General features: G+C 47.8%; 2 protein-coding genes across 24 annotated transcripts in view; both read right to left on the minus strand.

The window, feature by feature from the left end:
* Positions 1 to 21,980, minus strand: part of LOC114854238 (discs large homolog 1-like protein) — a 57,504-nt gene extending 35,524 nt beyond the window's left edge. Inside the window, exons 1-6 of one of the 10 annotated variants that reach the window (XR_008694318.1) lie at positions 21,620 to 21,980; positions 20,659 to 20,829; positions 18,878 to 19,700; positions 18,618 to 18,714; positions 4,659 to 5,171; positions 2,650 to 2,772 (exon numbers count right to left, since the gene is read on the minus strand). Coding sequence is in view for 9 of the 10 variants with exons in the window: in XM_029148452.3 (XP_029004285.1) it covers positions 2,650 to 2,772; positions 4,659 to 5,171; positions 18,618 to 18,714; positions 18,878 to 19,700; positions 20,659 to 20,829; positions 21,620 to 21,638 (1,746 nt within the window). In the remaining variant the exon portion in view is untranslated. Of the gene's footprint in view, positions 1 to 2,649; positions 2,773 to 4,658; positions 5,172 to 10,839; positions 11,424 to 15,724; positions 15,773 to 17,776; positions 17,822 to 18,617; positions 18,715 to 18,877; positions 19,701 to 20,658; positions 20,830 to 21,619 lie in introns of those variants that run through there. The other 9 variants (XM_029148452.3, XM_029148453.3, XM_029148454.3 and 6 more) reach the window with 9 other exon arrangements.
* A 1,945-nt stretch (positions 21,981 to 23,925) lies between these two features.
* Positions 23,926 to 27,909, minus strand: part of lrrc7 (leucine rich repeat containing 7) — a 60,654-nt gene continuing 56,670 nt past the window's right edge. For 12 of the 14 annotated variants that reach the window (XM_041070606.2, XM_055507798.1, XM_041070604.2 and 9 more), the window contains one exon: positions 23,926 to 27,155. In XM_041070606.2, the coding sequence (XP_040926540.1) occupies positions 27,045 to 27,155 (111 nt within the window). In that variant the 3' untranslated portion in view covers positions 23,926 to 27,044. Of the gene's footprint in view, positions 27,340 to 27,909 lie in introns of all 14 variants that reach the window. The other 2 variants (XM_029148927.3, XM_029148932.3) reach the window with 1 other exon arrangement.

A 27,909-nucleotide genomic window follows, 5' to 3' on the forward strand; every position in this document is an offset into this window, starting at 1 on the left:
GATGTGCCAGATTTATAGATAAATATATGGAAAAGCATCCTATGTAAACCAGCAGACACGCCAGCCTCCTCTGTAGCCAGGACTTCATAACAAATAGCCCCCTCCACAGACGCATCAGCTGACACAGCAACTATTCATGCTACCCATATCACAACCGCCTCCTCTTTGATGGGCCTCTCTCTCTCGTTTCTACTCTCTCTCCCCTCGACAGTCAAATGTCAGCCAGCGAATGCCAGCACTATTAATATTTCAGGACCAATTAAATAAAAGCACACATCATGCATGTTTAATGTCTGGCTGTGGGAGGGCCAACTTTGCCCTTGTGTTTTGAACTGACTCTTTGTTCCTTCCCAGCAGACTGTAGACGGCTGAACGACAACACAGACTTAACGTCACACTCCATTTGAGGGTGACTTTCAGTAAAACTGGACAAAACACTTGCTTTTTCATCAGGAATGCTGCCGCAGCCAGACTCAGAGCTGATGTCACGCCGATCTATACCATGATCTATTCCAGTGGTTCCTAACCATTTTGGCATGGCCCCAGCCCTTCCATTAGATCCCGGTTCAGATTCTGGTAAAGACTATTATAAAGAGCTGTCAAGCTCCCTTGGTAAATACTGAATAAATAGATATAAAGCACTGAAGAGCAAGCAAAGCACCTGCCCATGCGAAAGAAGAATCCCAATGAGCTGAGGCCGATGTTTAGCCTCTCAGGGCGTGTCATCTCAGCAATGCAGCACAAAGGTTTGGGATTTAAAGGCAGTAAATCCAATACAAATCATATTTTATGTTGACAGTGGCTTAGATTAATGAATGTGGAGGTTAGATACGGGGGTGAGGCTTTGCTATAATAATTAACAGGATATGCTGCACAGGTTTGCTGCTTTGACAGTTTATTTGCTTCAGGGTCTCGCTTACCAAAGCAGGAATCACTATGCGCCTGATAATTACAATTACAGTAAGTTCAATGTAAAGCTCATACTGACTCTTAATTTCAATTACTGTGTCAGCAGGAGGGGACGGAGATTCACTGGGGTGGAGTGATTTAGCTGACTGATGGAGTGATTAAGATCCAGCAGCAAATCTGCCCCGTGTCTCTGTCTGCCTCTGTTCCCCGTCTCCTCCCACTCACGGGCCCTGCTGTTGTTCCTTCCCCTTTAATGACGTGCATTAGCTTAATAACAAAGAGTCATTAATGTCTCTGAGAGCTTTGTGTGTCTTACTGTTTGTCTTATATGTAGACAGCAAATGCATTTGCTTTGAATGTAGATATTATACAGTATGTATGTATAGATTTCTTGGGATCAACGTTGGTTGCACTGCTCCAACCTAAAGATGTAGTGTGTTTCATTTGTCTTTTTTTGTCAGTGCCAGCTGTTACCTTCATTAGGTCCCTGACTGTCAATTAACACAACAGTATTTACCGATCGTGACATATGAATAAATAGTTTGATTCATTCACATGCTGTGCACTGGTCCATGTTTGGCCTCTGCTGCCTCCTGCAGTTTACAAACCGCAACTACACATTAACTTCATCAGCTTTCTCCTCAATCTGGATGGAAGACTCTACAAAAATGTGCAGAAGCAAAACTACCTTTTTTTATAAGAAAGACAAAAATAATTATGGCTGTATGGGATTTATCTCACAAATCTTTGCAATAATAAAATTATAAATCTAGCAACAAGATGAGAAGACTGACAAGACTGATTTACAGTACACAAGCAAAACCTCAGGATTTACAACGTGTGATTTTTTTTTTTTATCTTGGTTAGGTTTAAAAAATACATTTTAATATGAGCAGCATCTGACAACTGTACAAACTGCACAAACTGTGTAATTGCTTAGAGGTCGTGCTGGTTTATCTGGAGGATATTATTTAGTAGATACAGAGGTAGTTCTGCAAATGAGTCACAGGATGGAGCCAGATGTGCTCCATGTGTAACGCTGCTGTCTACAGTGCAAAGGACGCTCACATCAAAGACACAACTAACAATCACACCACATGCGTGCTAACATGCTCTACTGTATGTCAACATCGCCCAGAGAAGGAACACCACACAATGCAAACGCACCAGGTCACCAAATATTCAGATCAAAGTAAAACGTCGCATGCTGCAGGACTGGTTTCCTGAAGGAGCTACATGTAGCATTTTAAACATATACTATAACATCATGCTTATGTACATTAGCGTGATGCTATTGTTAAATTCGCTTTTTAAAATCACCTTCTCTTTCTGCTGCTTCTTCTCCTCCAGCTGTGTTGCTAAGAGTATAAACATATTTTCCCTTCAGTTCTCATTCCTCGTCCCATCTGCCACATCAGGCCTCTGGCTCTTTAGCTCGACGTGAAGAGAAAAACAGTGCCTAGTGAGGTCGTCTGCCTGTCAGTGTGATCAAATATTACACTTAAAATGCTACATGAGGCGCTTCAGCGTGTGCGGTGTTGAAGCAAGACACTTACAAACGACAACCCTCACAGATTCCAGAATCTGTGCAATATGGGCAGAAATAAACACTAACTGTGAATAAACCACGGCAAATAAATCCTGAAATCCACAAAACCCAAACTGAAACGCCGCCACAAATGTGCACAGACAGATTTGTACAGCGACAAACTCATGCAACCGGCCCCGAGGTGGCGTTACCTGGTAGTAGGCATGACTGTGTGCATAGAGCGAGGAGAAAGGCGGGACGGGAACCTCGCTGAGCCTCTCTCCCTCGGGGTGAGGCCACGCCTCGTCATCAAAGGGAGCCTCAGGGGACTCTACCTACGATGCACAGACAAAGCTCAGCGCCGTGGATCACACCCTGCGGCTCCACAGGGAACAGGGCACCGGGACTTTTCCATTTAACTTTACAACAGCATCACTGCACAGCTGGAAACAATGCAGCAACAAAGACAACACACTGTACATGTATATAGGAATGTCATAGGGTCATAGTAAGGTCAATAGACACAAGTTTGCATAGAACGAGTCGTAGATGAAGGAAAATTAATATTAGGAACATGGACTCATTATCTACATTAAAAATAAAGGACAGAGAGAAATATGTAGAGGAGAAAGAAAAAGAAACGGGAGCTGAAGAGAGAAGAGAACATTTACATGGCGAGAACAAGATGGCAAGTCCATCTGTCACACAGAAGCTAGCCAGACCCAGCACCTGTGGTCACACACACACACACACACACACACACACACACACACACACACACACACACACACACACACACACACACACACATACAAACATGCACATGGGCTGAAGCTGTTCTCAAAATAGAACAGTACAAATGCCCACATACAACAAAACAGCCCATGAAGTCTCCAAATATACACAAGGTCGTAGATATAAGATAAACGATTGTCGGACAGTCGATGAGCAACTGGAATGAACCTGCACTGGGCTTAAAGGGGAAACATGATGAGGATGATGATAATGATGCTGTGGATGAAGATCAGATGTACACACATGGGTTAAAGCTGACATCCACGGAAGCATTTACTACAGTGAACGTTTGATTTACAGCTGTGGGAGTGTGGTGTCTAGTCACAAGGTGGAGCTACACTCCAGTCTTTCCTCCACCACACAGTGGAGCTAAAGCGGCTTCAGACCAACCATCAGTCAATACTCAGAAAAGTGAGTTACAGGAAAAAAGAAATATAGAAATATATAATAGAGTCAAGCTTTGATGTGTGCCATGTGCCAAGGACGTTGTAGGTTGTGTGTGTGTGTGTGTGTGTGTGTGTGTGTGTGTGTGTGTGTGTGTGTGTGTGTGTGTGTGTGTGTGTGTGTGTGTTGGGGGGGGGTGATTTGATATGCAATAATCTACACAAATTAAGATGAAAAATGAAAAGATTAGTGCACTTTGCTGTGATCTTGAGCGTGTGTGAGTGAGATAGAGAAGGAGGGACGGGGCCAGACAGACTGTAATGGGCCTCGTTACTAAAAAATGGGCCGAGCGTTCAACTGGATCCCTTCATGCACACTTCTGCAGAACTAGTCTCCTGGCCCAGTGAAAGCCTCCGTACACAGAGGAGAATTTAGGTCAGTATCTTTGACTTCTAAATGCTTTTACAAAGACTTGAATCACAAGCAGGTCCCCAGACGTGGATGGAGGTACATGTACTGTAGGTCTGTCACCTCCACTAAAGCAGAAGGAGAAGCTGGAAGTCCAGAGCAGAGGGGCTCGAGCTGAAATCCAATGAATATTTCCTTTCAATAGCTTCAGATTCTTATACATTTGGTATAAACTGTAGTTCTCCAGTCTATTGTTTTTATTTTCATTTAGAGCAGGAACGAACTGCACATGGGAATAAAAGCCACTCAGACACAAACATGATCCTGGCAGAAACCAGTTTCACCGAGAAAACGTTAGCGGCAAAACAAATGGTCAATAATTAATGTGATACTAGAAATGGAACATTGAGACAGTGCAGGAATTTTGAAAGGCTGACGCTGACACTAGACTCGCTTCCAGTGCTGTAGAGGCTTGTTTGTAGTGCACATGTTATAAACGTGCACATGTTTCTGAACATGCACTGAGGCCTGAGCTTGTGTTTCAGAGGCTCTGGTTTTCGTGATAGAGACCAGACGGACGTGTCGGTGCGATGTGGCTGTCGGGGGGTGGACGGGTGAACACTCAGACAGTTACCTGAGCAGGTGTGATGTGTGTGTGGGTGACGTATCCGTGGACGTGTTGAATCTGGGACAGCTGCCGCTCCGCCACCTGAACCAGCTCCGCCCCCCGCAGGTCACAGTGGCGGCCGAGAGAGCCGCCCCTCCCCACAGACCGCTCCCTTTCTCGCTCCATAGTCCCGTAGCCCAGCCCCTCTCGCCTCCAGGTGCCTCGCTCCCTTCCCAGGGTGCCCCCATCTCTTCCCAGGGTGCCCCCATCTCTTCCCAGGGTGCCCCCATCTCTTCCCAGGGTGCCCCCATCTCGTCCCAGGGTGCCCCCATCTCGTCCCATGCTGCTTCCGTCTCTTCCTAGGCTCCCCCCGTCCCTCCCCAGAGTCCCTGCATCTCTCCCCAGGGTCCCCCCTTCCCTTCCCAGGGTTCCTCCATCTCTCAGCTCTCTGGCGACTCCCATTGGGTGCTGATGGCAGAGGTGTTGGTGGAGTTTCGGGGCACCTGGCGATGCCCCTTCTTCTTCTTGGTACCGATACTTCTATAGCAGGAGGGTGGAAGAAAGGGGAGGAGGTGGGTAGAGGGAAAGTCAAGTAAGGAAAAGAAGTGATACGGGAAAAGGAGAACAGAAGGGGAGATGAGGCAGGAAGAAAAAAGAGGAAGAAGAAAGAGGTTAGTTTTTCCATAAGTAGAGAAGCAAATAAGCTGGAAAAGGAGAAAGTCCAGTATTAGTGCAAAGCTGGAACCAGCACAGAGGAGAAGCCGAGCTACAGCGTGCCTGCGCTCATTCCTGAGGAATCACAGTATTTAATGGTACAGTTGTCGTGTGTCGCCATGCGGAGGAGTCCAGGTGTAAACTCAGCGTGACAGTAATTGTTTCCCATATTGAACATATGTGAAAGTGCACACATGGACTTGAGGCAGAAGATTCAGTGGAGAAGTGAATGAGGGCGTTGAGAGGAAGACAATGAGCCTGAGGGACTCGCTGCTTCTCCCTCGTCTTCCTCTCTCTGTATCTTCATCACGCCTCTCTCCCCTTCACAACTCTCACTACCCCCCCCCCCCTCCCCTCCTCATCCCCCATTCCCACTCCCTCGCTTCCATTTAGCTCTTTAAAAAAATTATTTGATGTTTTTCTGCTTTACTGGACAGAGTGTAGCGGGTGAGTCAGTGAAGCTGAAGCAGGAAGGAAGCGGCGCCGAGCCAGTTTTACATGACGTGCCAGCGAAGCAGCAGGGAGGACGGCGTCTCTGTCCAGTCAGCACACAGCCACAGCCAGAGAAGAGTGCATCTGAATACAACACTTTACACTTAAACTTAAATCAAAATAAGGAAAAAAGAATCCGAGAAGCTCTAGACAAGCACAGGAAATGTCCTGATCAGATGACAAACCTTTAGCCAAGAAATCAATCAAGAAATCAGGTTCCTAATACATTTTAGGTATTAAACTCACAACTTGATCCGAGTTAAATGAAAGCGAGACTGAGCACTGTGTGAAAAGCCAATTTCAGGGATTTGTCCACGTGCCTGTACGACTTGGCTGTAATCTGCTCACGGGTCTCGCTGTAACGCAGCTCAGCTCCTCAGAGGCTTTTTAAATGCTAATCCACGCAAATGTAGAGGTGTCAAAACAAGCGACGGAGAGAAGTGCATACAGACGTACAGATGCTTTACAGCCTGGAGCACACATCCTCCCATTCAGCCCCACTGGGAGGACGTCTGCTGCGTGCAGCCAGAAAGCCTGCGTTAAACAGCACACGTCTGATAGCGACGTGCTCCACGCTGCGACTGAACAAAAGCACTGAGCTTAAATAGAAAACTGAAAGTGGCCTTGGGTTCCGGGTTCAAATTAAGGTCACGCTTTGGATGCGATGGCTCTGGTGACCCTCCAGGAAATGAATGTGACTAATAAAGTACCACTGCACCTAGCGATCTCTCCCACAGCTCCCTCTGTGTCTCTACATCAGTAACTGCACAGCCCACAGTCCTAATTAAACCTGGTTCCCCAGAGAGGAAGTTACAGTACGCTCACTGGCCACTTCATTAAGTTCCTGCACGCTGGAACTCAAGCGCTACGCAGCCACTCTGACACCAATGTGCTGCTACAAGCTTGTGTTGTAATGAAGCGGCCGTCGTGTGGACATTCTGTGCAGGTCCACACTGAGTCTGACCCCACGCGTCAGATCGCTGTCATGCTCAGCATCGTGACGCAAACCCTCCTCCAGAAGTTGTGATTTGCAGCAGCGAGTGGGCGCCTTATTTTGCGAGGAGCGTGAGCCGAGTCCAGAGGATTCAAACGGACACGGCGGCGCTCGCTCGGCCCGTTTGCGTCTGCTGCAGCTTCATGAGCCCTATTTAGGCAAGAACTGAGAGCAGAACGAACCCACGTGACCCCATCACGTAACCTTCAGCGCGTCTCGCTGCCTTTTCACTCGCTGTCAACTCGCTAATTAGTGGCAATGCCTGAAAATGATGTGGAAAGCAGCGGTTGAGCAGCCAGGCACTAAGACCCTGAAGAAACACTGGGCCGCGCTATTGTCACAACACCGGCGCCGCCGCTGCCCTCTGCACTCACACGAGCACACGCAGCCAAAATCCTATATTTGGTCCTGAGCATGACACAAGAACGCCTCTGAATGAACTGATGCACGAGTCTGTGTGTGTGTGTGTGTGTGTGTGTGTGTGTGTGTGTGTGTGTGTGTGTGTGTGTGTGTGTGTGTGTGTGTGTGTGTGTGTGTGTGCCTGCCTAGTGTGGACCGTGCCTGCAGACAGCCTGCTAAACACAAACACACAGAAATGTGGCTGTCATGTGTTAGTGTGTCAGCCAGTCCTGCACGGCCAGAGGAACGTGACTGGATTGGGAGCAGATTCCGCCTCCCAGTGAATGTCTACGCGTTGTTAGCTCGTATCCGTGTGTGTGCGTCAGGGTTCAGCCAGGCGTTAGTCACGCTTGGCGAGATATGAAAGAGCAGGGGATCCTCTGCCGTAAGGGACATCTCGGTCTCACACACGCACGCACACACACACACACGCACGCACGCACGCACGCACGCACGCACACACACACACACACACACACACACACACTTCTCTCTGTTATTCTTTCCATTTCTCACATCATGCTCACTCTTGTGCTATTGCTCCCGAGCAAACAAGTATTTATTGCCAAGGCCATAGAAAACATCAGATAACAGCTGATGACCACATCCGATGATAACAATGGAACATCGATAAAGTCACAGTAAAGAATACAAATACAAAAACAACATTCATTAAGTCAATAGACAAATTTGAAGATCTAAATAAATTTAGATAAGTTTAAATATTAATTCAAGGTACTTAAAGCTTTGTCCGTATCAGCATGAGATTAAAATCTTAAATCGACATTATTTTACTAATTTCAAAGTAAAAGCACTAGTCAGCACGTTGACCGGCCTCCAGTCAGTAAAGTGTCTTCAGGAAAAACACACTGGTCTGAGCAGAAATAGAGGAAGAGCTTCATCTATTTTGAATGTGGTGAAATGTCTGACCTAGTTTAGGTGTGTGTGATTTATCTTCTGGGGCACTTAAAAGGCTCAGAAACGGACACATTGCTGGCTCGGTGAAATGAATGTTGTGCACCCTCACATATTCACAGTGCACCCCCCCCTGCACGCCGTGTACCGGACGCTGCGTCTTCCCCTGGTTTGCTTTTACAGGAGCTTCTATTAGCAGCAGTGTCTGTTCAGCACGTCTCATCAGTCGTGAGCTGGTTTCAGGAACACCGCTTCAGCCTTTTCATTACAAACAAAGTGAGTGTTGAGAAAAAGTCAACTTTTAGTTAAACGCTAGAAAAATTTCATTAAGTTGTCATTCACCAACTAAGGTTTTATGTACTATTGATTTTTATAAGACGAAAAGTACCAGTGGGTCGATTTTCTTTTTCCTTGAGTTGAATGAACCGTTTCGATGTCAAACACACTTTGTCATGTGTGTTTCTCAAAGAAATACTTGAAAATTGCTGATGTCAGCTTGTTCTGACGTATTACAATTACAAGACCCCTTTGTCTCTTTGGATTTGTTCCACAATAGCAAAGTGCTGCACACGTCGACTAGTCTTTATGCCTTTATATTTTATGCAGGTAAAGAGGACCCAGATGTCCCAACTCAGACATTCTTATTTATTTATTTGAGGAAATGAAGCCACAGACTTTTACAGAGTTTTAGGACGAAGGGGAACCTCTGATCTTCTTCTACTGTATATTCTATTCTACTAATGCTATATTTCACAGAGACAGACGGCTCCAGAATCACCCCTTCCATCACACACTAACGCTACAGTTGTAACCCATAATAACTCAACCCCACTGTATTTTGAGCAGTGCAGCCAAAGCGTCTTGCTCAAGGACACACCTGGTGCCAGAAGCGGGGCTTGAACCGATGCTCCACCTCCTGAGCTAGCGGGGCTCACCCATCCTCCATTGGCTGTTCTATAGGTTGTGCTCAGCGTCTTATAGTCCTCATGACACGGCCTCTCATTATCACGTGTCCAGTTCCACTTCTAGAGGACAACGTAGTGTGTCACGCTCTCGTGCTTCCTCTCTCTGCAGCTCCAGCAGGGCGCTTGTCTCTCGGCCTGCCTCCATCTACGAGGCTGACAGGGTGAGGTGATTTAATAGGACAGAAGTGAAGCCCATACACTTTGTTATAGGCCGACTGCTGAACTCACAGTGCAGTGGTACCTCCTTATATTATACTGCTGTAAGTGAGACGGCCCGCTCGTGTTTGTCGAAGCTGTAAAGCTTTTATTTTTCTTTCTCTGGCTCATGATGGGGTTCACGGAGCATTTCTGGATTAGCTGTGTGTTTACAGCTCAAAGTACCAACGCTGCTTCCACATCAAAAGCGCCGTTCCCAAAGCTCTCGGGTGGAGCGTTAATATTTCATGTGCTGATTTTACGCTCAAACGTTTCCGAGTACTTTGCGAGATTTCGAATGCCAATTTTAGCCAAAGCTCGTTCACCCGGCATGGGCTGCTGTTATGTAATCATCCCATAATCGTAGGAGGTACCAGGGTAATGGTTTAATTACACGATAGGAGCAACAAGACTTGACAAGAGGCTGGAGGTTTTACAATCTCAATGCAGTGAATGAAGCAGCTTCATCCATTAATTTATGGGTGAAGCACATCAAACCTGGACACATTTCTTTAGCCCTGTCTTTATTTCCTACAAGATGAGTCTCCCTCAGGGAAATACTGTATAGGACCTATTGTACTGTACACCGGGCAGTTCAGGGAGAATGTATTGATGGAAAAGAGAAGCAGCAGCCTCCAAACACCAAACCCCAAAAGCACGTCCATCTACTGTGCTAACCTGCATATAAAGCTGGAAATATAATAACTGGCTGTGAAATATAAATGTTGCGTATTTTGTTGTTGCTCAGGAAAAGAGACAAAGGGCCCAACATCTGAAATGAAAAGCTAAACTGTGAATGGTGGCTTCTGAATGTTGCTAATAGGCTCCACAAGGTGAATAAAATGAATAGACTCCATAATTAGACTTAGAGTAACATTCAAGCAAAGCTCTGTAGACAAAGTTGCTATAGTATGAAAGCTTTAAGACAATGAGCACAGGTACAATGCAAAACAGGTAGAAACTACTGTTAAAACCTGTCTTGAATCTGACTTTAGTGACAGGACGTCTTAGGACAAAGTTTGAGATATGTTAGTTTCAATTTACTCCCACTGCAGATTCTCCACCAACCACAAGTGTCTAATGGCAGAATGTAAATTCATTTATACCATCTTCTAAATCAATGTAGCACGTGTGCATCTCTGCCTCCACGTAGCCAAAATAAAAACAAAAGGACAATCAGCTACACAGAAATGTCAAACTAAAATGAATGCAATCATTTACATCAGGATACGTCACATCTTTAGGATCTGAATTAAGACAAGAGGAGCTTCAGATACACAGGTTGGAGCTGGTGCTGATAATGAACACACACATTTAGTTTTACTCTCCTCCTGGCGACTAACTCCGACCCAGTCACCTCTCATTCTCCCACTCAGCAGTTTGCCTAAGTCAGCCTCTCTCTCTGTGTCTCCCTCCCTCTCTCTCCCTCTCTCTCTCTCTCTCTCCCTCTCTCTCTCCCTCTCTCTCTCTCGCTCTCTCTCACCCTGCACCCCGTGTATATCTCTCGCACTCTAACACACACAGCTCTACCTACCTTGCATCCAAACATCAGCGATATGGTGTTGTTGGTGCATGCTACTTTGCAGTGGCACAACATGTGGCTAACGTTAGCTAGCGGGTCCCGCGCTGGGGGGGCATCCTAGCCTTCACACACGCATCCACGGGCGCACATGCACATGCCTGCCTCACATCCAGCCGCGCTCCATCCCATGCCAGAGTCCCAAACTCCAGCGGCCCCCCGCGCCTCCCTCCGCCCCCCACCGCCCGGCTACAGTCCTCAGCTGTGGCAGGCCGGCGTCCTCTCCCTCACACTCTTCACAGCTCTCATCTTCATCATCATCATCCTCCTCAGGGTAATCCTCATAGCTGGTCAGGATGCACGGAGCACCATGGTCACTGGCTTCCTGTGCGTCAGTGTGTGCGTGTGTCACAGTGGGTTTGCATGTGTGTGTGTGTGTGTTTTCAGGGTCTTCTTGTCAGCATGTGTGAGCGAGTCTGTGTGTGGGTGTGTGTCTGCATGTGCGTGACTGTGTGTTTGTGTTAGTATGGATGTGCTCTCTGCGGTCCCAGTCCTCTGCCTCTGCTCTCTCTGCGAGCATTTGCCTCTCTCGTCCTATTGCCTCCCTTCTCCTTCTCTCTCTCTCTCTCTCTCTCTCTCTCTCTCTCTCTCTCTCTCAGTGCACGGCTTGCTCACTTTGCCTCGGTTCGCTCCACTGCCTCTCTTGGTCCGCCTCTCAACAGCAAGATCAATGAGCGACAGAAAGACAGAAAAAAGAGAAAGGGTCGAGATGGGATTAAAAAACGTGCTCTCTCCAGCATCCCATTGTTTTTCCCCCTTTCTGTCTCTCTCTTCACCTGTCTTTCTTTCAACTCACTGCAGAGATGCGCTTCTTCACACGCACACACACACACACACACACACACACACACACACACACACACACACACACACACACACACACACACACACACACACACACACAAAGCGTAAGGAGGAGGGGGGGTTAGGGTACAGTTTTATACGGGCTGGTGAAGATTGAATTGACCAAATATAACAGTGATGGAGAGAGAGAGGGTAGAGAGACCTAAAGAGTGAATGAGTGAGACAGACCCCATGTCATTACATCACACAGAGCCACAAGGCATGATCTCCCAAACACACACGCACACATGCACGCATGGGCGTGCGCACACACACACACACACACACACACACACACACACACACACACAGACTTTACCGCGGTGATTTGTTCAGTTGACATTTGAATGCAGCACAGTTGTTGAACTGGCAGCTAAACGCCAGCTTTGGCCTTGAACCCTGTGAAACCACAGGTGACAGGACACAGGAGAAACTGTGTGAAGGTCAGACAGGTGAAGATTAGAGGTCTGTTACGTGTCATAGTGCCAGTGAATAAATTTGTTTCAGCAAAGACTGAGGTGACAAACGCATCTGTCATGAATGTGAACTTGCAGGGAGGTTGATGTTGCAGCTAAAGCTGAGTCAGGTCCAACTTTTCTGCTTGCACTTTTTTTCTTGAGATCTCAGTGTCGGCACCTCTGCTGCGGTGACGCCTGGCCTAATTAAAATGAATGAGAGGCCTGTGGTTTCTAACGGTCCAACCGGGCCCTGGGTGTAGATTTTTGGCAGGACGTCATGTGCCCAGTTATTAATAGTCAGATGTGCTAAAGTTCTGTTCCGAGCAGCAGCTAATGGGCTGAACAAACACCACCTGAACTCGGCTGCAGTGCTTGGATTCAAATGCCATTCAAAGACGCTGGGACTTCCTCATAAGTGAACTACAAAGAGTCAAAGAGGATTTCACAGAGATGAAGGGCAGATGAGTGGAAGCTCGCTCTCGATGCCGACGGCTGGGCCATCTGGACCGGCACACACTCACACACAGTAGTACCTCTGTGGTCGTCTGTGGCTTCTCACCTCCGCTAGAAAACAAACAACGCAGCACGGCGCAGAGCGAGCGAGCGGGCGAGCGAGAGAGAGAGGCGGCGTGAGACGAGAACACAGAGGCAGAGGAATTAGGTGACACGTCCTAATCAGTACTGCAAACTATTACATGAAGAAGAGTCGCGCTTCAAGGAGCCGATTACGTTGAGAAGCTGATGCAGGTGGACAAGTCCCATAAATGATGCAGGGAGTGAAAGGCTCAGCAGAGACTTCATCCTCAGGAACTTCTCCTATGCACAATATGCAGTCATTTACACAGCTGCAACCTCGTCTGTGTGTTGTGTGTAACATGTTGGCGGTTAATTAATGCGAGATGCACTGTGTTGTAAAGGCTTCGCATCCCTGCACAACAAACCGTGAACTGTTCTTTATTTGATTAGTCATTTTAAACCAACAATGTGAGTTTGATTCATTATAATTGGAGTAAAAATAATAACGGTTTGTGGGAAACTTGATTTGCATTGCAAAAGCGAGCCTCCAGCTCAGCCCTGCACTGCAGTCCTGCATGTGTTTAGGAGAGTAAGCGTTGCGGTTAACTGCATACGGGCTGATTTGGAATTTGCGACTAAACCTCCCATGTTTGGGTCTTGGGTTTTATTGTTAAACTCCTCAGTGGACTATCAGGCATCCAAAGGTCCTGGCTCATGTGATGAGCTACAGAGCAGCTGTGTGTGTTTGGCAATGAGCACACATGCTCACACACAGGCTCAGCGCAGCCACAGGCACAGGCCCGAACTCACGAGACATAACGTGAGAGCGATAACAGCAGTAACATCAGCTAAACGGAAGAACGCGAATAACATGATTAAGAAGGAAACGTAATAATGAATGAGACGCGCACGGGAGAAACAGACAGAGGAGAGAGCGAGGGCGCTAGCAGGCATGCACTACGTTAGCGTTAATAGGTCAGCACAGAAATAACCACGGCGTGTGTACTCGTACACTGGCTCCGCAGCCAATCACGGCCGAGTGTCCCTCCGACCAATCACAGCAGACTCCATACATCAAGACTTGCAGCCCGGTCACGTGCTCGGCCTTCACAGCTGTTTCCTCTGGCTCCATGGATTGATTCTCCCACTGTGTGTACGCTGGTCGTCCTCTCGTTAATGTGATGCAGCAGGTCTGGGGTCCGCGTGTTGTTGGGTTGGTCACACAGCGCCACTGTGTGGTCAAACACTGACACTGCTGCACCTACTGTAAGTACAGAGGCTTCAACCTCATCAGGAAGACTTTATACATACAGATGTTCTGCTGCCGGTGTCAATGCATCACACAGCTGCTGCCTCCATGCCACCAGCAGCGCTACGCACCAGTGCAACAGGTCAAAGATGTCCATAAACTGCACTGGAACACGCCCGACGTCCTGCTCATAGTTCCTGCGTCTGGGCGTCTACGTGTTGGACTGAGTCACCTTTTCAACAGGATCCGCTGCCCTGACGGCACTGAGCCAAGACCTGGGCTCAACGGTTTAAGGTGAGCAGCACACAGTTACCACAACAACAGGCGACGTTCCATGTTCCATGTTCTCAACGTTCCGCGTTCTGAACATTCCGTGTTCTGAAGTCACAGTTACCAGGACAACAGGCGAGGGGCTGGAAGGAGGTCACGCAGGTGACAACTTCCTGTTCCTGCGAGAAGAGGGAAAACGTCTGTGGAGAGCAGAGGATCCACATTCTGAAGCGTTCGTGTACTGAAGGTTCCACGTTCTGAAGATTACATGTTAAGGGTCCACATGTTCTGAAGAGTCCATGTTCTCACTATTTCACGTTCTGAACGGTCCACATTCTCAGCGTTCTGTGTTCTGAATGTTCCATGTTCTCAGCATTCCATGTTCTCAACGTTTCATGTTCTGAATGGTCCGTGTTCTGAATGTTCCACGTTCTGAATGTTCCATGTTCTCAGGGTTCTGTGTTCTGAACGTTCCACGTTCTGAACAGTCCATGTTCTGAACAGTCTGTTTTCTGAACGTTCCGTGTTCTCAACAGTCCGTGTTCTGAAGGTTCTATGTCAGGGGTCCATGTTCTGAAAGGTCCGTGGTGTGAACGGTCTACATTCTCAACGTTCCATGTTCTGAACGGTCCGTGTTCTGAAGTTTCCGTGTCAAGGGTCCATGTTCTGAAAGGTCTGTGGTCTGAACGGTCCACATTTTCAACGTTCCGTGTTCTCAACATTCTGTGTTCTCAACGGTCCATGGTGAGTGTGCAGCACCTTTCCGTCATTAACTACCAATACTTCTTCAGACACCTTTTCACCCACAGCCACAGTCTCGTTCAGGCTGGGGTTCTCCTGTCCTCAGACCACGGCTGCTCAGTTCTTGCCCCGACGGCCGGCAACCAGCTGCGTTCTGGAGCCCGGAAGCCAATGTGAGCTGGCTCGGGGCCACGTCTGGCTTACGGACTTGGCCCGGATGCCGGGATGTGAGCGTGGCCGGAGTGGAGCGGGGGAACGGGTCCAGGGAGCGGCCGTGGATTTCAGATGGGAGCTTAGACGACAGGCAGGAAAAGCCGGTGGCACAGCCGCCACCCGTCAGTGGACGCTATCATTAGTGCTGAGGCCGTAACCTCCAGCCTTTGAATAATTCCTCTTAATTACTCATCTTCTTGGTCACAGGCCAAACTCTAAATCTTAGCACCTCTGTGCATCCAGACACCGTTTCTGGACGTGTTACACATATTTTGAGAGGCACCTGTAGTATCACATTGCTATGTTCTGATTCCATCATATAAACTCTGCATAAACCATGTGCCACATGCTGTACCTTCAATATAATTGTAAACACAACCCTTTAAATCCACAAAATAAATCCTGCACCAAACAGCATTTTTTGTTACATAAAAGCATTTCTACACTAGTTACTCTCTGCGATCATAAATCCGTCCAGAGGCTGATGCTCTTGTGACTAAGCCACAGGAAGCAGCAGCAGGTGGAACTGAAACAAGCGGAGGTACGTTACATTGATTGGGGTTGCAGAGCCGTAGCGGTCCATGGTCACGCGGAGCCCTCTTGCTGACTGCTGTCAGAGCCTGTGAACCCTGAAGTCTCCACCGCAGGTGGAACCCACAGAACGGAGGAGTTTTACCCTGTTGCAGCTCTACATTCCTGTTTAGCCTCGCTGCAGATGCACAGCCCTGGGCTCAGACGTCCTACAGCTGGTTGGGAACTTCTCTCCCTCTTCCCCTCTCCTCCCATTCCTCCTCTGCTGATTCATTCGTCAGCGGCGATCCATCCAGTTACATCACAGTGCCAGCTGGACAGTTGCACAGATGGATGGATCGGTGGAATGATGCAGCGTGGCTTTTTTTCCCCGGCAAAGCCAGAGATCCAAAGTCGGTCCTGTGAGTCTCCCTCGCTCATTCTTCCACGCTGTCCATCCTAAAATAGCTCCACCTCTGCAAAGTCTATTAGCAGCCTAAAGTAAGCCTCTTAAGAGCGACTCTTGCTCTCTTGGATCACAGGAGGCCGGGGGACCGTCACCAGATGATAAAAACACTGGATTTAAGACTACTACATATCATAGAGATGGAGCGGATTAGATGAGAACACCGATGTCTGACAACATCTGCAAACGCAGATTAATGAACGTGAACATTGGGCCGTACAGTAATAGCACAAAGTGCTCAGGTAGAAATCAGTGGCACAGCTGCTATTTCTGAAGTTTCTTCCTAATAACTAAACAGAGTGCATGCAGCACTACACTCATCAGCAGCCACTTCAGAAAAGCAGCTGGTTTCCTGGAAACCTTCTCAACAAGGATGAGAGAGAACCTAAAGAAACGTGTGGCAGCTGAAATATCGTTCAGGAAACACCCTGTGATGATTTAATCCGTTGTCCTAACCAGATTAACCACATGCATGTGAGACGGGATCTCTGCAGCCTGTTTGTCGATCTGCCAAGTGCTGCCGCAGACTTACTTGAGTCTGTCACACTTTGCCTCATTTGGCATCAATGGTCGCGCGTCCACTCTCTCTGGACTCTTTGTGATGCACTTGTGAGCTGTGCAACCGTTACCTGCACCAGTAGAGGGTTCGATTCCCCCGTCGAGTCTCAAAACAACCAACTTACGTGTAGATTACTTAGAGTCAGAGACTTTTAGCAAAACAAAGTCCCATGAAGCAGCAAGATTAGAACTTAAAACATCCAGACAGTGTGTGAAAGCAGACGAGCCTGCAGCCTCTGGGGTCGGTGCTGATCAGCTGAGGACATGGACTGAATGTAAACACCGGCCGGCCTCCTTCTACAGCTACACACGCACACATGCAGGTCTTCACACGGCACAGCTGCATTTGCAGACCTGTTCTAGTGAAGGCGACGTCCTCCATCCAGCCACCGCTTGTCGCTGGGGACTGATCGCACACGTGCATAATGCATGTGTTTAATCCTGGCAGCCTATTTCTGAGAACTCTGTCCCGTCCTGAGAGCAGCCAGTCAGTGGAGCAGCGGGTCCACTCCCCACGCCCAGTCAGAGGGCGTGTGTCCTGTCAACCCACTTTCCTGTCTCTGTGGGTGTCACATGTGACCAGACCAGCAGCTGATCAGCAGCTCGGCATCCTCATTCATCCTCATTCATCCTCATTCATCCTCATTCATCCTCATTCATCCACATTCATCCTCATTCATCCTCATTCATCCTCATTCATCCACATTCATCCACATTCATCCCCATTGTGCTTCCTTCACCGGGGCACTAAGATGCCACATGTTACAAAGAAGGCAGCGCTCTGCAACCTGATGAGGCTAATTATGGGCCAGTTAGTTTTTATGTGGATGGACTGAGGAGCTCAGGCTGAGTTCTACATCTGCCACTGTATCACATCAAACCAAGGCTCAGTGAACTTCACACACAAGCTTCAAGAAATTCAACAAATTACGAACATCAATGAAGACGAAGCCTTGATACAGTAATTCAGCTGGATGTGAATAAGTTGCACACCCACACTATCACACCTTGACCCCCCCTCATTCTCACCCTGGTCTCTTCTGTCACAACCCCCCCCCCTTTTCTCACCTTGGTCGTGAGGATACAGATGCAGTCCATCCTCACCAAACTTTCAACAACATATTTTCCAGCCTCAACTTTCCGGGTTCCGGTTTCCGGCTCTCAGCTCCTCGTCCTTGTTGCTGTCGGCGACGTCCTCCTGCCGTGCGTTCTGCCGCCTCTCATCATCTCCCTTCATTCCTCAAGCGCTCCCTCCTCCTTCTCTCGCGTCCTCTCCACCTGTCCGCTCATCGGAGCGGCCGATGAGGACCTCTCCGCGAAAAGCAGAAGTCGACCCGGAAACATGGCAGCTGTCCCGCTGCACCTCCGCCCGCCCCCTGGTTTCCAGCTGCTGTCTTTGTTTTATGGCAGCTGGTAGCCACGTTCTGACCTCAAAGAGTGCATGGCTTAGAATATGTATGTGCACAAACGCAGGACGCGCTGCGCACACGAGAGCAGCCGGCGAGCAAACATGCAGAGACAGGTGCATCAACGCATGCACACACACACACACACACACACACACACACACACACACACACACCACTCTCAGCCGCTTTATCAGGTCAGGCTCTGTTTGGCATGAGTGGGGGTTAGACTGAACTGTAGCAGCAGCCACGGATGCTCTACTTCCATCTTTGACTGTTGTAACTGGCGAAGCCGGAGCTTCAGACAGTGACCGTGTTTAAGGCTGTGGCCAAACAGCCCAAATGATGCTAAACCAGTATGAAACAACCTCTTTATGAAATAACGTAAGCCAGCCTGCAAAAGTGAACTGTCCATCCCAGATTCCCACCAGGTATGGAGCTGAGCCATGTTCGGACGGAACCGAGCATATTCTGCTGCGCAGCTGTTTCCATAGATGTCTTACCTTTGTGGAGGTCAGTGGGGTTGTACCCGGTTTAGGGCTGGAGGGGCGCTGGCTATGACTAGGTGAGGTGACCTTTACAGCTCCGGGGCTGGTTGGGCTAGAAAAGGAAATCAGGGAGAAAGGTCTTTACAGTTAAAGGTGCCACTGGTATTATATATTAATGTATATCAAATAAATCACATCTATCCATTAATCTGTCCACAGTATAATTTGCTATTTTAGCCTGTTACTGGAAGCGTATGCTCATTTGGTGAACAAACCTGAGATGAGGTCCTTTTAAAGGACCAGGAGGGCTCTGGCTGCTGAGGCTAAATGTGCCCTGGTTGGGACTGGATGGACTCAAAGTTGGGGTGTCTTTGGCCAATCCTTGGAGCTTGCTGGTGGAGGGAGACGTAGAGCTGATTGGAGATTCTGTGGCTCTGCTGGGCCCTGGGCCCATTCCAGGAGTGGTGCCGCTGGGGCTGAGTTTGTCAGGAGTGGTCGGCGGCACGAGGCCCTTGATGGTGCTGGAGACCAGAGCGGAGACAGTCACCAGGTTGACGTCCGGTGACGAGGGGAGGTTTCGTGGGCAGGTGGAGGTAGTAGAGCTCTCTTCAGAAACAGTGGAGTTGGTGGCAGTAAGATGTGGCTTCGTTCCATTCACTGACACTCCTATAGGAGCTTTCATGGAGCCGCTGGGACTCTGTACATCATTCACTTTCTCTGGGGGGGAGGTGGGAGAGGGCTTTGGAGCCTCTGTTACCAAGGTCTTCGAAGCTTCAAGCTGCAGAGGGGGAAGAGGAGCACGGTACTTGACCTTGGCCTGCTGTGGCTGAGGAGAACTGGACTGTGGTGTTGGGGAGGACGGCCTCCGTGCAGGGATTCCGGGTGGAATCGGAGGGGCAGGAGACTTGATGGATCTTGGTTTGGGAGTCAGGGGTTTGGGCGGAGATGGTCCTTCAGAAGCCTGGGGGCATAGAGGTTGAGAAGAGGACTGTGGCTGTGCCACATCACAGGAGGCAGGGGGGGTCTCTGGACCCGGGGTCTGGTCCACGCAGCGTTTGCTGTCTGAAAGGATGGTCAACTCATAGTACTCCTGGATGTCTGGAGGTAGAAAAGCAGAGATTATAACAAACTAAACCTAAATAAATGGGATGAGTGGAAAGATATGACTCAAATCAGAACAACAAATGCACCACAGTAGCGTGATAAATAAAAGTAAAACATATAGGAAACGATGCTGGTGCGATGCCGCCCCCTGGTGGCCATAGATGCTTAATGCGCCCACATTCAGGCAAGAGAGGGTTAGTTCTTGTTTCATGACTAATCTCACACAACAAGTTAGAGTAAATTTCACCGACTTCTCTGATAATAGAAGTGAGGTTTTCACATCAAGGTATGAAGAGTTGAGGCTTTTAAGGCCTCAAAGTCACAGACAGCACTGTTTGAAGCGTGGTTAAAGGTCAGAGTCACGTCCCAAACAGGAAGTCGGGGCCAAGTCTAGTGAAAAGCTCACACTCGCATGTGCACGCATGTATACCAACAATACAAAGGAGTGTTGCAGGGGGCGTGGCCTCGAGCAGGTGGGGCCGGTGCTAAGCATGAGTTTGTTGTCATGCGCCAAGCTCATACGTGGCTGTTTGCTGCCTTCTAATCAGAAGGAGTTGACTGGAGGACACAGACGCTTCACTCACAGGAGGATTCACACATGTGGCACCTTCTTGGAGTTTGTTTTCCACAAGTGTTTCCCATCATCCATGTGCATGCTTTCATCTCTGTTTCCCGTTGAGCCGTCATGTGACATCGCTGCTCAGAGACTGTTTCTGGGTGGAGGTCTGTGTCTGTGGCAGGTTACAGGTGACAACGGTCTATGTAGAATAACCTGCCCACAAACCCGTGCGGCCGCATGCCTGAGTTAACTGAACTGATTAGAGCCACTAATGATGCTTTTACCTCAAACAAATAGCGACACGCATGCGTTCAAACTAAAGCATCTAACACTTCACCATAAATATACACTGAGATGATCGAAGCAGGACAGAGCTGAGGAAGGATCTCTTACCGAGCAAGGCACTGAAAAGCTGACTTTGGAAGACGCTGATGACTCTGTCCAGAGACTGCTGCAGCTGCTGGTCTTCCTCCACGGGGCCCGGTTGGGTTCGGTCCTGGTTCTGCTGCCTTCGGTCCAGTTTTGTGCGATACTGCTGGAGCAGCTCCAGAGCTCGCTGAGCATCTGAAAACAGCAGGACAATGGGTGCACATTCAGAGCCACTGCCCAAGCTCATTTTTTCCTTTTCCTGTCTGTGTTTGCTTCATTTTGTCCAGTTGCAAAAACATAGAGCTAAAATTAAAGTTAAACTTCACTTTGCGTCCTCGTGTTCTCCTAATTATAAGCGCCAGTGGTTTGAGCGGTGGACTCAGCCAGTTTGTGGCGCAGTGTTTGCACTTAACGGGCTGGTAACTGGCTACTATGATGCGCTATTTCCAGAGCTTTTTGTTGCTGTGAAGCAGGAGGACATGAGGGCAAAATAACTGAGAGTGTGGAGGAATGGGACAAATCACATTCCGGGCTCCACGGACCAACAGCTGATTAAACCGGAAGAAGTCACAGATGAAGCGTGTCCTGCGTTCAACGAAAGACGTTGAAACAACAAAAAGTGAATAAATATCTATTACCATGTCATTTAGAGCGTGTTTACATAAAGTATATTGATTAATGCTTTGGTAATGCTAACAAATCATATCAGGTGCACAAAACGCACCCACATGCATGTAGTCATTTGATTAAACCAGCGTTTTGCTAAAAAAGTGAGTAATTTTAGTAAAAACAACTAGTTTATGATCTGCACGTTGTAGATGAGAGAATATACATAAACTAGATTTTCAATCGCATGTATTTTGGAGGAGTTTCGTGTTAGAACATTATCGATCTGTTCACTAATGTGTCTGGTTTGCTCGTCTGGGCTTTTTGCGCCAAACCGGGTTTACGCGCTGCGTGGGAACAAAAACTGCGTCGCATTTACCTTTCTGGCGCACGGGCATGGCGACGCGTGCGGTCCTCGTCCCCGGGGTTCGTGTCTGCGCCGCCGTCACGCGCGCTGTTATTACAGATGTGCGCGTCCGTCCGTCCGTTTGTCCGTTTGTCCCGGGACCGGCTGCCGCTCAGCGGGGACACGGGACTCAGTGATCTACGGCACCAGCCGGACGCCTTCAGTGACGAGAAGACAACAGAAAAAGTGGCTTCAAGCTGGGACGAAGTTCCACAGCAGCAGAGAAGGGACGCTGTCACACATCAAACGCGTGGACTTGGACCCGGAGCTGGAGTTTTTCCCCTCCTACTTTTCTCTTTAACTCTTCCTCTATCTCTGCCTGGCGAAACTAGTTCCCTGTTTCTTCAGCGAGGTGACAGAAAACGCGGTCCGACCGGTTCTTAGGCGGTTCTCTGGGATTAACGCACACGCACACGCACGCACGCACACGCACACACGCACGCCTGAAAGTCCCTTAAAGACACACGTTAGGTTGACTCACTTCCACAATCCATTGAAGCAGGTTTGAGCGGCTCTTCCTCGAGCCTCTTTATTTACTGTGAGCTATTGTCTTACGGTTCAGTTTTATCCCATGGCCCCTGGATCTAAATCTAATCCGCTCAACTCGGAGCACAGATCTCGGTGTACAGATACGGCTCAGTCGCCCCTGGGGTGAATAAACCTACTCCCAGTGGGGCTCCACCTGGATGATACTTCATGTTAAGCTGTGCAGACATGGATCAAGAACCATCAAACATTCAGCACAGAACAGAGACACTTTGTCCCGCAGGTGTTTGTGGTGCCCACATGAAATTAAAAATCTACTACAACAGTAAGAGGAGACCGATAAGGGATGTGTGTGATGTCCGACGCTCAGCCCCGTGTATAATTAAAGCTGCTCTATCCCAGTCTGTGTCCCGTGGCTCCACCACCGGGACCTGTTTACCACAACACTGTGTGTTTATGCAGCGTCAGCATAAAGAACAGGAGAACTGTGGGCAGGTAGTGCACACGCTGGCATCTTAGAAGCAAGCTGCTGCTGCAACAACGATAACAAGTTAACACAAAGCTAACAACAGGTTAACAATAAACCTAACGGACACTCACACATTTTTGGGCCTAAATCACCTAAATCATTTTATTGGGTCAAATTACTGTTTGATGCTCATTTTCTACTGGTCTAGTACGTCTAGTTCTATTTCTAAGTGAATGAATGAATGATTACATGCTACCTATGAACCAGCTAAGTCCATCCAGAACATATTGTGTCTCTGGAGTGGCTGAGCAGAGATGTTGGTTGGCAAAAGCCAAAGCAAGGGCTGCAGCATGTTGGACTCGTATTGTACATGTGTGCGCGTCTGCCGTCAGTGATTTGAATGAACACTCACCACACAGGCTGCGGCTGAATAGAGGTCACGGACTCCGACTCTGGTATTGTTATCGATCAGGTCACAGGAGCTTATTGACGCCTTTGGTGGGTGCACACAACCCCTGGCTCTGTAGCTTCCACTCACACTGATGCCAGTGTCACATGTGAATCAGCACAGGGTGAAATGCATGCATGACTGTGTGCGTGGGTCGGATACAGACGTATCATTTTGTCCGACCCAGTGTGTAAAAGACGGAGTACAGAGGGAAGGGAACAAAGGGACATTCTGCCTCCATCACTGCACGTGTTAGTGTGTGCGTACTATTACCTCTATTGTTCATTGTCAGCCTGCACCACAGTGAGCAGAGTTGTTCTGCAGAGGACGAGCGCCTGAACGGTGTGTGACAGCAGCGAGGCCCATTTATTTCATATCGGGCAAAGCGCTCAAAGTACTGAAATCCAATTAACAACAAATCTCACACAGGTGCAAGAAAAGAAGGCAATCGACAGTTTAGTCCCAAACATTTAACATATAATAATAATGAGATTTAAACCCTCAGATGAGGCCTTCTGTTCTGTACTTACCACAAAGCCAGTTCCTCCTCCAGCTCCCGGAGAATGAACTAACATTGTTATTCATGTTTCCTGTGACAAACTGTGCTGCAGCTCTGAGCTCCACGGCTCACATAAGTGTCAAGAACAGATGAGATGGATGGATTGAGAGGGATGGAGCAGGTTCAGGCTCTTAGAGCAAAGGAGACAGACATCCAGTACTGGAGAGTGACGACAGCCACTAACTAATCACTTTACTCCCTTCTCTTCTTCACTCGACTCCCTTTGTTGAGCTCATCGCCTTTCATGTTTTCACTTAATCACAACCAGCTCATCCTCTTCTGTCCATCACAGATCAGTGCACCAGATGGAGCCCAGATTACCAATAGTGACATTTTTATTGTTTGTACAATAGAGACTTTAATACATTATTCAAAACACTTCTTATATACTGAAAAAATGGTACTTCCCAAAGCCCAAAAAGGCTCCAGTATAATCGCTGCACAGCATTTTTTCAATTTTATACATATAGTATTTTTTGTAAAAACTGTATCTTAAATAGTATGTACAGATAGCGTCTGCAAAATGCATTCTAAACACATGATATATATTATATATACTTCAGCAATTACATTTCTCCGCATTAATACTCAAACTCAAAACTGGAAGGATTTTAACTTGCGTGTGCAAATAAATCAAGAAATAAAAAGTTCTGTTAAATCTTCACTAAAGTTTTTCCAACGTATAACTCGACAGCAGTTCTCTCCTCAGAGGTCAAAGTACTTTTTGTCACACAACAGAAGAAGCAGCATTCAAGTTGGGTACAGTAGGTGTAGGTACTGCAGAAAGCATGAGTACATTCACAATCAATATGAGTCATTTGAAATTGGATTTCATTCACAGCTATGTACAGTGACACTGTCCTCAGCATTTGTTCAGCTCTTATGTAGTTTAAACACATAGAAAATTCATAGTGTTATAGTCATATACATATATATATACTGTATATATATGTATATATAATATATATTTGTATAACACAAATTCACAATTACAGTAGAAATACATTTTTACAGTTTTGGATAGTACATGTGTAGTTCTCCAAGTCATACTGTGCGTACTTCCGTCCATAACTTTGTTGTAAGTGTCGTTATAAAATATCACAATTTTTGAGCAAAGCTAAGGTATATCAATATATTTAGAAAGAATTACCTGAAACATGTAGTAAAAAATAATTATATTATCAAACCTTTGTCTCTGTTCTCGTCACAACATCTCTGATATTCCAAACTCTGAATGGGGTTAAGTGGGTACCGGTGGCTAAGTTCTCTCTCCACTCAACTGATCTGTGCCTTGTGTCCTTTATGTTTCATTAACTGAATTCTGATGATTATTAGGCGAGCCGACACAACAAGGGACAGGGAGACCCCTCAGGTCAAAAGCAAAAACAACAAAACGGGTTCAACATGGGCTGTTCCACAGAGCAGAGCAGAGCAGAGCAGAACAGAGCGAACCGCGGCCACGAGACCCCTTCAGGCCGTACAGGAGAGCGGCGATCAGCCCGCGGCGCCCTCTCTGTGGACGCGTCACGTCAGGATTTCACCGTGGGGCCGCGTGCGCCGGGTCCTCAACACTCCAACTCAAACCGACCAAGGGACCGCCCCCTGCTCCGAGGAGCGTCTTCCATCAACGCTCTCTAGTCCAAATGTCCCTGTACCGCTCAGGTGGATTCTCGCCAGGTTACAAAAGTCACACACAAGTTTCAAGTGTAGCCAGAAGCCTTTGTGACGCAGATCAGATCGTCCCTGATTGTCTTAAAAGGGAAACAGGCTTTAATGCGGATTCACCCCTTCGCACCTGACGCTGACTGACACCTGTAGGGACACTCTCCTTCAGCTCTTCACCAAAGCAATCCTCTCGCTGTGTGCAGATCAGATCTGGGCCACAAAGCGGTCGCGTAAAGCTCAGGTGTGTTGGGCCTGTGTACATAAAGCCGGGGGGGGGGGGGGGGGGGGGGGTGGGGTTCATGGGGCACAGACTGTCAAACATCTGGCCCACTGAATACGTCTAGAGTTTAGAACTCTATGAGCCAACAGAAAATGGCCGACTGACAGTGACAAACAATATAAAAGCATGCTGTCACTTTATCATACAACTAAAACAGGGTAGCAATACTATAAAAATCAGGATCTCAAAACATGGCACAGATATCATGAATAATGTTACAGTGTGGTTCTAAGTGGTTTCATAATAACATTTTAACTAGTGGGCACATCTGTCTGTCTGTGTGTGTCTGCCAGTTAGTTCCAGTGCATGGCAGTGTGTGTGTAAACATTAGCATGACTTACGCAATAGATGGCACTGCAGGACAGGTTAGGCTCCGCTGAGCCTCCTAAATATTGCTTTAGCTCTTTTCAGCACAGCTGTGCAAGCAACGGTACAAAATCAGCTGCTAGAAACCAAAGTAAAGGAGCAGTGATGGACGGTGGAAGGTGTTATTCTATACAGAAACAAATCTGTGGTGCACGCTAGAAAACTGTCCATTTGGAGAAATGATCCCTGTTTGTTCATAAGAGAAAATTCTTATTATGGTTTATCCACAATAATTATAATAATCATGAATGTATAGAGCTGTCTGTCGCGGCTCTACAGATTTATATATGTACAAAAGGCAGATGTTCTGAAAGGGCGGCTACGCTGGTTTTCAACCTCCTGTGGTTCTAGTTCGGGGAGAACATGCACAGAAAATAAACACTTTTAAATGTCTCTATGACTTCCCAGTTTGAACTAAAGCTCTTGAACTACAGAGGTATAAAGGTTCACCAACATGACGGAACAAAGAGTTTCAGCCAGACGTACAGCAGGGACACCGAAGAAAAATGCAGAAGCCATAAAGTCCGTGTGCTGTTCAAACCATAGGAAGTGAAGCTGAAAATCAGTGAAGTCGCCCTTTGAGGTTTTAATTTCTGCACACAGGAGGCCATAAACACAAGAGACAGTGAAGGAAGAACAGAACAGAACAGAATATATATCACAACAAATGTAAAAGGGAACGCAGAAAGTGCTAAAGCAAACGAATCATTAAAAACCCACCGTTGGACAGCAAAATAAAAGGCAGCGAAGAAAGGAAAAACACCCAGAACCCTAAAGAACCAACGAAACCAAGCGATTCAAACCGACCAATCAGAAGACTGATGGCTCAACGAGCCGACCGCAAAGTCCAAACGGCAGCAGCGCTGTGGGGCGGTGGAGTGGTCCGTCCAGCTGTTGACCAGGTTCCTGGAGGAGCCGATATGTTTCCTATAGTACATTTGGCACTGGGATTTGCCTTTGGTCCAGCAATAGGCAAATCAACGTCTAGGTGTTCCCCTACAAAGGTAAAAAAGGCGGCTGGTCCTTCAGTTCCACCGGCCTCCGAGGGGGGGGGGGCGGCGCGGGACCACGCTGACGGACAACAGAAGCCTTGTATTTGTTTGTTTGTTTCCTATAAAACTATTCTTAGTGCGTGCTGCTGTCTCTCAGAACCACCAAGTCCACTGTCCGCTGGAAAGCCTTCAGCAGAGAGACGGCTGTCTCGTGCTCCATGTGTAAAAAACTATGTCCGTTAGCCTGCAAGGCAAACACGCAGCACGGTCAACAGCATGTGTGTGTGTGCACGTGCGCACAGACGCATTTCCATACACTGTCTACGTGTGAGTGTTTGGGGGAGGATGGAGGGTCACTGCCACCATTAGCTCAGTAACACATCACTGTTGGGGAAAAGAGAGTGAAGAGGAGGAGCAACACACTCATGCTGTAGAAAGAGAAGGGGTAAAGACAAAAACGGCTTTTAGATGAGGTCATCCAGCTAAACTGTACATCTGTGGAGAGAAGATGAGGAGAAGGCAGGAAAACACGGAGGGGACGACACATGAAGATGGTTTAGGCCCCCCCCATTTTGACCTCACTATAAACCCTGCAGCCATTTTTCTTCTCTAGCACTAAAACGCGTCAATAAACCTCATGTAGCACAGAACACGGAGATTTTTACTTTATTGATTTAATTCGACTGATTTACATGAGAGGCGGAAGCAGTTCCGATACGGTGGCTGCTGCGCCTCAGGAGAGAAGCGTCCTGATGCAGTTTTCAGCATCAACATCAGGGGCTGGTAATGCTTTGGTTTAAAAAAGGAAGTATTAAAAAATGTGCGTGTGTGTGTGTGTACATGTTTTCCTCCAACGTGGGGACCATAAACCATGTTTTTACTATCAAGGTGAGGACATTGTGACGTGGGGACACTTGTTGGGCTCCCACCAGATGTGATTTTAGGGCTGTGGTTAGAATTGAGTGTGTGTGCGTGTGTGTTTTGCTGCAAACAACGCG

The sequence above is a fragment of the Betta splendens genome, chromosome 4, assembly GCF_900634795.4.
Source record: "Betta splendens chromosome 4, fBetSpl5.4, whole genome shotgun sequence".
Taxonomy (NCBI): Eukaryota; Metazoa; Chordata; class Actinopteri; order Anabantiformes; family Osphronemidae; genus Betta; species Betta splendens.